Here is a 9,602-nt window from a genome sequence, read left to right as displayed (position 1 = left end):
GCAGAACCCCCCCCCCCAGGCCCCAAAAGGAGTTGGCTAAGGGCTAAATCTTTTCCTCTAGGTGAGCCAGCCTGAGAGCGATGGCTGTGTGCATGTGACCAAGGGAGGTCATGGGGCAGGGGTGCGGGAGGGAGGCTGTGTGCTGACCTGTAGGCCTGAACCCATCATTCCAGGAGCATTTCTACAACAGCGCACCTGCTTCCCTTGCTTGGGTCTAGAGGGCCACTCCTTTGTTCACTGATTCATTCACTTGTTTAGTAGGTGATTGCTGAATGCCTCCTAGGTGCCTTCCGAGATAGGAACTTAGGTTTGGAGAGGTCATGGCGTGTAGCGGGATTCTTTCAGGGATGCAAATCTTTGTAGTCAGACTGTTTCCTTTTGCTGAGTATTAGTAGAACAATAAGGTGTCAGCCTGCTCTTCATGCATGGCTTAGCTCTCCATGCTTAAATTAAGCCATATGAATGGCAAGTAAATTAAAAATGTTTGTAACAAACTGCAGTATGTAACTGGCTCTTGTTCTAAGTTGCAGAACAATGGGATAGGAGATAAGGCTCTTACACACACACACACACACACACACACACACACATTTAGTATTCAGACTTTCCCCCTTCATACTTGGTGACAACTCAGTCCTATTAGTTTACTAGAACTTTAGCAGCAGAAAAGGCCATCTTCTAGCAAAAACCCAAAGATGTACGTATATATTATGTCCATGCATTTGCATGTATAGGGACAGAGAGGGAGAATTTGAATGTTTTAATCGCCATAGTCTTTACACAGAAATGATATCCATCCCCGTTTTAATCTTATCATTCTGAGAGGATGAACTATAAAGCGTTTTGCAATCTGTCTAGATTATGTTCCTGTCATGATGATGATAACCAACCAATCCCTTAGAACATATCACAACATCTAAAAACAAATAAAATGTGAACCTCTTCTTTATCCCCTAACCCCGAAGATTATTGTGTTTATTGGCATTTGAAGATATAAACACAAGAAATTTTAAGACCTTGAGACTGAAGATACTCTGGTAATAGGGACCGTCTGAACAAGCAAATGGATAGATTTAGGTCTCTTTGATCTAACCAAGTGGGCATGCGCTCTCGCTCCAACTGGGTGGTGGCCCTCCTAAATGAGAGCTGGGCCTGCCCTTCTGAGTCCTGTCTGAAAGGTGTCATTTAGGAGAATGACCACTGCTAACTGGACAATAATAAAAAACACATTTCATTACCACATGTGGTCTGTGATTGGACATTTTAACCATCCTTGTGATTGTTGGAGAAGGTAAAAGAGACTTGGCACAGGGCCACATTATTAGTTTTCCTTGATAATTGTCCTATTTCTGGCGAGGTCATTTGCTCCTCTGGAGATCATGTTTGCAATTTCTGATTGAGATGATGGTATCTGATGCATATTTAAAAGAGCAGGTCGGGGCGCCTGGGTGGCTTAGTCAGTTAAGCGTCCGACTTTCGCTTAGGTCATGATCTCGCGGTTCGTGGGTTCGAGCCCCGCGTCGGGCTCTGTGCTGACTGCCAGCTCAGAGCCTGGAGCCTGTTTTAGTCTGTGATTCCCTCTCTCTCTGACCCTCCCCTGCTCACGCTGTCTCTCTCTCTCTCTCTCCTAGAAATAAATTTAAAAAAAATAAAAGAGCAGGTCATCTTACCTTTATTATCTCCAGTGACTCAGCACATAGTAGAAGCACAGTAAATGTTCACTGAATTAACTTTTTTATGTTTATTTATCTTGAGAGAGAGTGCAAGCAAGTGTGAGCAGGGGAGAAGCAGAGAGAATCCTCAAGCAGGCTCCGTGCTGTCAGCACAGAGCCGAACACAGGGCTCGAGCTCATGAACTGTGAGATCATAACCTGAGCTGAAATCAAGAGTCAGACACTGAGCCACCCAGGCGCCCCTCACTGAATTAATCTTAATGAGTAGTGCCAATTCAGCAAACCAACAGTTCTCAGTGTTGAAAATGATCTTTAAATCCAACTTGATCAAGGTGCCTGCCATGAAAACAATTTTTCACTAAGACTCTATGAAATAACTGTTTTGCCTTCAGAGTTCTTATCACAAACTTCCCATGTCCCCTTCCCAAGTGTTTCTCTCCAGCTACCTCCAGAGAAACATTACTAACCAAAAGTGATGTTTCAACATAGGGTGCTGCCTTCATCAATAAGTCACATCCCCTGGCAGCTGGATGCCTCACTCATTCCATCTGGAGTCCACAGGTGATGAACCTCTTCCACCAATCTGTGACCCTTTTGGAATAAGCTATATAGAGTTGATCTATTTTCTTTTTATAATTAATTGGTATTTGGTAGCAAAATAAATAAATAAAAGCTGCCAAGTTTTCTTCCCAGTCAGTGCATACGTGCACTTTGCCAAGTGCTATCTCCTGCAGGCTCTATAGCATTGTACATACTTGCATCATTTTATATTACCCCGTGGTCTGAGTTGGGGTAACTAAGACAAATACGCTGGGCCTGGCAGCTGACCTAAGGTTTTCCCAGGGAGGAGAAGAGTAGCATTTGCAAACAAAAGAGTAGCAATAAGGAGCCAGGGGTGCTTGGCTCCTGGCCCTCAACTGAAGCTGGCCATCTTGATGTCAAGCTGCTAATTCCATGCGGGGGGCGGGGGGAGGATTCACACGATTTGAAAATAGAGAACCACAAAGCTATTTATATGCCACTGTCACCAACAGCATAAGTCTAGAACAGTTCATTCATTTAAGACATTGGTTCTTTTGTAAGTCCTTGATGCCCTTTAGTTTACCCATTTGACTAAAACAAGCTATTCAGAAGCTGATATGAAAAATGCCCAAGTTACAGCACCAGGAGATCATTAAGGGTTTTACCTTGTTGTGATTCCCCACTGCAATGTCCAGTGTAGACTGGGATGTTTCTATCATCACCACCTGCTCTGGGTCTTGTGATGTAACCTCATCTATGACTAGGAAGTACTGATGCCCCACAGGGAATAACAGCCCACCTGTCCCCTTGCTCAGTCCACTGAACAAGTTCAAAATCACCCAAAGATACTCGGATGCGTAAGTGTTTCCCTTCCCTGCAGTGTCCATCATTTAAAGCTTTGAGAACTGTAAAGTCTCTGACACAGAGCCACTAACATAGCCTATAATTCAACTTAGCACATTGCTTGAGCCCCTATGTGCCCTGAGACACAAATTATTTCATATAAACTCACACTGAACCACTTCTAAGGCAGAAACAAGGTTCTAACATGGTGCCAGCAGTTTACCACCATTGCAGAAGTCTTAACATAAGTCCTGAGAATCAGAGAGCACATGAGGTGTGTGGCCCTTGCTGACAATTGAGAGGAAGGCTGTTTTTTCAGATTATGGCCACATGTGATTTAAGCTGTTGGGGTGTACAAGACAAAGCTTCAAAGTGTCGAGTCTTTTCCCCAGTCTATAGTCTACCATTTCCTTACCATTCGTGATATTTCATCATAGCTTGGATGGCCTTCTGATAAGAGGCCCCCGTCTGTAGAAATCTTGATGAGTTATTGATATATTTATCTATTCCTTTCAGGGTGGTGGACAGTTTGTACCAGATAATGTTTAGCTAACCAGCCCACATAAATTTAATCTTATCTCTAAGTAGTTCTTTCCCCAAGGAGAGCAATTGCTAAAGTGCTTTGCTGTGTTTGCAGACTCTGTCTTTGTCATGCGTGATGATATTAACAAAGCTCAAATCAAGGCCTACAGGATATCAAATAAATGAAACCTGTCAGGACTCTATGTTAATAATGTCCCAGATAAGTCAGACCCCTCCCATGCAGGAGGTTTGGTTTGGTTTATTATCTCTTAAAGGAAATCCTTCAGATCTATCTACACATACACACACACACACAGATGTGGACAGGCATGCACACATGTGAGTATGTTTCTGTCTGCTACAAATTTAGGTGACTGGATGGCCAGTTTCAGCTGCCTCTTTAGCAAACTATAATGTGCTTTTGAAGCTAATCTGCCCTTCACTTTGACACTTTACCAGCTTCAAAGATTTCCCCTAACCTGTGCCCCTAGCAAGTGTTCACAGCATTCACTGTGGATATCATACATTATGGCAACAAGAATATAGTGATTGGCTGTTATCACCAGGCACTAAAATAAGCCCTCCAGAGTTGAAGGAAGGAGGACCTACTTTCTGTTGTGTTGCCTTTTTTTTTTTTTTTTTTTTACGCATAGCCCAATTTCTTTGAGAAGAGGTCATTTTAAAGTTCTCAGGCTCAACCCCATGGATGTGTGCTAATGTGTGCAGCTGGCTTTGTGATTTGATATTGTTCTTGTAACCACATGTCCTTAGCCCACCCCCTCCCAAGACCTACTGAAGCAGAAACTCTGAGGGTAGGAACCGACCATCTGTGTTTTAACAAGCTCTCCAAATGATTCTGACGCATGCTCAAATTTGAGGATCGCTAATCTATATATTTTGCATACACACATTCACAATTATGTACGTGTTCCTTTGCATGCTGTCGTAAGAAGAGGCAGGGACTTTGACTTTTCCAGTGAGAGCAGATCCTCAGTGAGAGTGGCAGCTTCCCATCAGCAGATGGTATGGAGGTGAGGTAGACAAGATGTCTCCATGGAAGGGGACAGGTTCTGGAGACCCCTTTGAACATTATTTCCACTGAGTATTTAAAAAAATTTTTTTTAATGTTTTATTTATTTTTGAGAGGGAGAGAATGAGTGAGCGAGCAGGGGAGGGAGAGAGCAAGAGGGAGACACAGAATCCAAACCAGGCTCCAGAGCCTGACATGGGGCTGGAACTCATGTGAGATCATGACCCGAGCCAAAGTTGGATGCTTACCCCATTGAGCCACCCAAGCGCCCCTGAGCTGATTTTATTTAACAGGATGATATAAAACTTTATCTTCATTATCGACAGGTCCTAGAATAGATTACGTGTTGGTTACATCTTCACCCCAACTCCTGCCTGACTCCCAGACCACACTGCCAGGGGCTGTTTCAGGTCCTGAGGGTAACTGCTCACCTTGTGGCACCAGGTTTCACCAAGGGCCCCAGCCTCCCCTCTGAAATTTGGGTCCACCTTGTAGCTTCTGAGCCCATGTGCAGGCACCTCAAGGAAGAGACAGCAGCCGGGGTCCACAGTTGCTACTTAGTTGAGGTTATGACAGGATGGACTTTTAAATCTCTGTCCAAGCTGAATTGCTATTATAAATGGACTTTCTCTCAGTTTTCCTGGAAGATCGCTCATTTTCAGAGGAGATAAGAACCCTGCCTTCCATTAACTGGTGCGTGCATTCTCAGTTCACAGGCTGAAGCTGGCTGACATCAAGGTAATCGCAGCCCTGGGAGACTCTCTCACGGTGAGTTACCCCGACTGCGGGAGGAGTGGGCAGGGGAGGAGGTCCTGATTAATGGGAGGACCCGAAGAGAGGAACTCTCATGACCGTGGCCTTCTCCGGCCCTTCTCCAGTCCCCATGTCCATCCCAACCTCAGTATTCCTCTCCCAATGCTGGAATGAAGGAGCAAGCAGGAAGTGGGGGGACCTCAGAGGGAGCAGCTGTGACAGAAGTGACCCAGCCCAAGTCTTCCAGCCTGGTTGTGGTGGGAGGATCAGACTGGGTTTCCCCCACAGAGTGGGGCTCCTTCAAAGATCTGGCACGGGTCATGCAGGAAGCGAAAGGAGAGTGGAGAGAGATGGAGGCAGGAGCAGGTGGTAATGGGGTGGGGGCAGGGGGCAGAGGAAGAGACCAGGGACTCAACACGATGCCAGGCTGTCTCTGCAGCGCTCCACGGTGACCCCTTAGGCCTGCAAAGTGCTATCCATGAAAAGCAAAATCGGGCCCTTAGAGGGACTGGGTAGAGGTTTCCAGACAGAAGTTCCCATTCAGTAATGGCTCATTTCAGATGCATCCAGCTGCCGTTCTCTGGGTCCACAGAATTCAGGGCCTCCATCTGAATCGTCCCCAAAGAGCAGTAGACACCTTTCATGTGTCTTTTGTGGCCCATTGGCATTTGCCCTATCTCACCTGACATCCTCAATACAGTCTTATGCAATGTAACTTACCTTAACCCAAAAAGAAGACGGAGCTGGGTAGGTGCACTAAGTGCCCATGACTGTGTAGCTTACAGGGACTGGACCGAGACCAGGACTCGTAAGTCCTGACCCCTCAAGTCCAGAATCCTATCCCTTTACTGTGGCTGTCCCCTCCATGACCCCTCAGCGATTCTTCACCCCAAACACCCTACTGCTTGTAACTTGCTAGAAGAACAGTCAGGCTGGTCCTCAGCACTGCGTATCCCAACCACTTCCTGCTGGGTGTGGCCTGGTGGTGCCTCCCCCTGACTCCTGACCCCCTGGTCTCCTTGAAGATGCTCTTGGGAGAAGGAGTCCTCAAGAATCAGCACAGCTGTCCAGGACCTCCTGGGAGGCAGCCTTTGGAGTGGGACATACGTGGCAGGTGGCAGAGAAGTGGGCACCAGAGAGCAGGGCTCATACCCTGGAGCTTCTCTCATGGAGGCCAGCCTCCCCTCAAGCCTGCCTCAGAGGCCCGTCTTCAGCATGACCTTTGCAATGGCCCTGCTTGTAAATGACATGCTTTAGGCAGGGGACATGCATCTGCAGAGCGTGCCCAGATTGAGGTTTTAAAAGACCATGGCTTTCAACTGAAGGGCAGGTACACGGCATTGTATTACTATTTTTAAAATTGTATATACGGGAGATATATTGATTTCAAAGGATTGTGATATGCTTCCTTTTATGATCTATTTCACAACTTTTCAGAATGGGGTAAATGGGACCCCAAAATGGGCCCTTTTGCAAAATGGACACCGCAGTCTGATTTTTAGAGCCATTTTGCTAGCCTGGTATCACTCGATCTTGGTCTGGACAGGGTTTCTTTGGGTGAAGCCACGCTGTGAATGGTGCCAGGGTTCCCGTTGGGAGTGCTCACTCATCTCTGTAAAGGCAGGTGCATATCAAGACAGGGCACTGTCTACCCTCTAGATTCTAGGGGGAGCCCAGGTGCTCCAGCCAGAACAAGAACACGGACCTTCCAGCCAGTGGGCAGGGAAACTCACCTCTTGATGTCCCCTCTCAGGCAGGTAATGGGGCTGGATCCAAGCCTGGGGACATCTTGGACGTCCTGACTCAGTATCGAGGTCTGTCCTGGAGGTGAGTGAAGATGTGGTAAGGCCCTGAACAACCCCTTCATTGCAGGGAGGACCCTTGAGCATCATAGAGAACAATTCTTCTAGCAGACACATGAGCCACCTAGTGCTTTTCAGTGAGAAACTTCTCGTTTACCTTGAGGAAGGACTGTAGGAGCTTCCCCCGAGCCACTACATTCCCCAGGACCGGAAGAGTCGGGAAAAGAAAGTACATAAATGTTTGGGCTGAAAAGCTTCTCTAGCTTCCATTTCTCTCTCTGGGGAGTATGCTCAGAAGGAGACGTGGCCTTTTAGAACTGGAGTTGTGCCTGAATACTAGCTGCTCAACTCTGTGTGACCCTGGGCAAGTTACTTAACCTCTCTGATTTTGTCTCCTTATCTTCGATGCAGGGATAATAATACAGCCTGAGCACTGTCATGAGGATTAGAGAGAGTTTAAGCATCCAGCGAAGTAGATATAAATGGAAGTTTGTATCATTATTAAAGGGCCTTCATTTTACAGATGAGGAAGCAGGGCTCAGAGAGGACAAGTAACTTTTCTAAGATCACACAACCAGATGATAAAAGAGTAAAACGCAGAGCAGACGGTTCCTGACCCCTAGTCTGGCACATTCCCCCATCATGATTGCTTTGCGCAGGCTTGTTCCTGCTCTGGCTGTAATAAAATCCAGGCTGCTCCAAGCTGCAGTGAGCAGGACTCGGGATTTGAACACCCAGCTCATGCCAAGCATGAGAAGGCAGGTCTGGTGTTTCCTCAGCCTGGAATCTGGCATCTCTGGTACCAGACTGACCCTGAGCGTTGAATCCCAGGCATCCTCCCTCATGATATTGCACAGAATCAAACCCCAAACATTTCGAGACCCTTTTAAGTGTTACCAGACGTACTTGGCAGAGAATGAGGGGATATGGAAAAGTAGGAAATCCAATCAACTCTGGAATGTCTCGTATTCTCACGCCTAGAAACCCATCCAACTTTGATTTCCTTGAAATTTTAGAAGCGTCTTGGAAGATGGGTTCTCTCTAGAAGACACCCTTTAAGAGCAGGTTTTCACAAAGCAAATAGGAAGCGAAGGAGGAGGGTAAACTTTTCCACTGTGTTTTCAGTAGTAACGGCCGAGCCCAGCCGCAGTGGCTAGAGGGGCACGACTGGGCTCGCCAGCCAATGAACGCCCACCTTCCCTTTAAAACACAGGGGCCAAGGGGGTCCACTTAGTTCCCTTGTTCCAACGTCCAAACTCAAAGTTAAAAATTATCGAAGTCCACCGTGCCGTTTAAATCTGTTTCTAATCTGGGTGTTCTGATTTGTGGGGATAAAGGAGAGGAGTTGCTGTGTTCTGGTTTGGTTTTCTACTGGAAATAATGAAGAAATGACAGGCTCCGAGCCCCCAGGTTGTCTCTCAGGAGAAAGGCCTGTCTGGGGAGCGTCTGAGGTGCTCTGGCGTCGCTGGCATTTTCAACCTCCGTTTTCTTTTTTGTTCCTGCACCACAGTATCGGCGGCGACCACAACCTCAGCAGCGTCACCACCCTCCCAAGTGAGTAGGAGATCCCCCGGCTCGGCCCTGTGCGGCTCTGCAGCGCCTCCTGGTGGCGGGCTCGGTCTCAGCAGGGAGCCGGCCGGCGCCACCCAGCCACGTTCGCCAGGGGGCGCTACGTCCCCGAGGCGGTCGCCTGGCTCCACTTGTTGAACGTCATGAAAGACTGGGAGTCCTCTTTTCTTTTTCTTCTCTTCTCTTCTCTTCTCTTCTCTTCTCTTCTCTTCTCTTCTCTTCTCTTCTCTTCTCTTCTCTCTTTTCTTTCCTCTCCCTCTCCTCTCCTCTCCTTTCTTCTCTCCTTCCCTCCCTCCCTCTTCCCTCCCTCCTCCCTCCCTTCCTCCCTCTCTCTCTCTCTCTCTCTCTTTCAAGAAATTGTATTTGCAAAAGGAAGGAATAGAGGGAGGAGAAGAGAGTTCAGGCCAAATCTTAGTGCAAGTCATTATTAGCAAATGACTTCAGAAAGAAGGAAAATAAACCCGTCTCTGCTTTGCCTGTCCTTCTGAGCAGAGAACCTTTCTGGGAGCCATTGATCTGGGCTTGGGCTGCATTAAGCACCACTGTATACAAAGACGTTGAATTCCTGAGGGTCGTTAGGAAACATTGCTACCATAGCAATAGCTTGTGCAGGCTGTGCAAACACAGCCATATTTGGGGCCCGGTGTTTTCCTTGAATCACTTCACCTGCAGTCTGCTTGGAATGGTTTTTTTTTTTTTTTAAGCCTGAAATACATTCTCTGAATGGTCTGGTCTTATGCGTCTTTTTATTCTCCTTAGTACATACACATCACAGTGCTTGTTCTTAAAGTACACATGCAGTAAATGTCACAATTAAATTATTTTCCCTTCAGATCTTCCAGCTAATAATTTTATTTTTTTTTTTTTTTTTTTTTTTGTCTCTACAGA

General features: G+C 46.8%; 1 protein-coding gene across 1 annotated transcript in view; it reads left to right on the top strand.

Annotated features, from left to right (window-relative positions):
* Window positions 1-9,602, top strand: part of PLB1 (phospholipase B1) — a 123,896-nt gene that overhangs the window by 50,879 nt on the left and 63,415 nt on the right. The window contains exons 18-20 of the mRNA XM_077774045.1: window positions 5,300-5,358; window positions 7,097-7,170; window positions 8,656-8,699. Coding sequence (XP_077630171.1) covers window positions 5,300-5,358; window positions 7,097-7,170; window positions 8,656-8,699 — 177 coding nt within the window. The remainder of the gene's footprint in view (window positions 1-5,299; window positions 5,359-7,096; window positions 7,171-8,655; window positions 8,700-9,602) is intronic.

This window comes from Crocuta crocuta, unplaced genomic scaffold (assembly GCF_008692635.1).
Source record: "Crocuta crocuta isolate KB4526 unplaced genomic scaffold, BGI_CrCroc_1.0 scaffold246, whole genome shotgun sequence".
Taxonomy (NCBI): domain Eukaryota; kingdom Metazoa; phylum Chordata; class Mammalia; order Carnivora; family Hyaenidae; genus Crocuta; species Crocuta crocuta.
The sequence above is the reverse complement of the archived record's forward strand: the minus strand, read 5'-3'. Positions and strand labels throughout refer to the sequence as shown.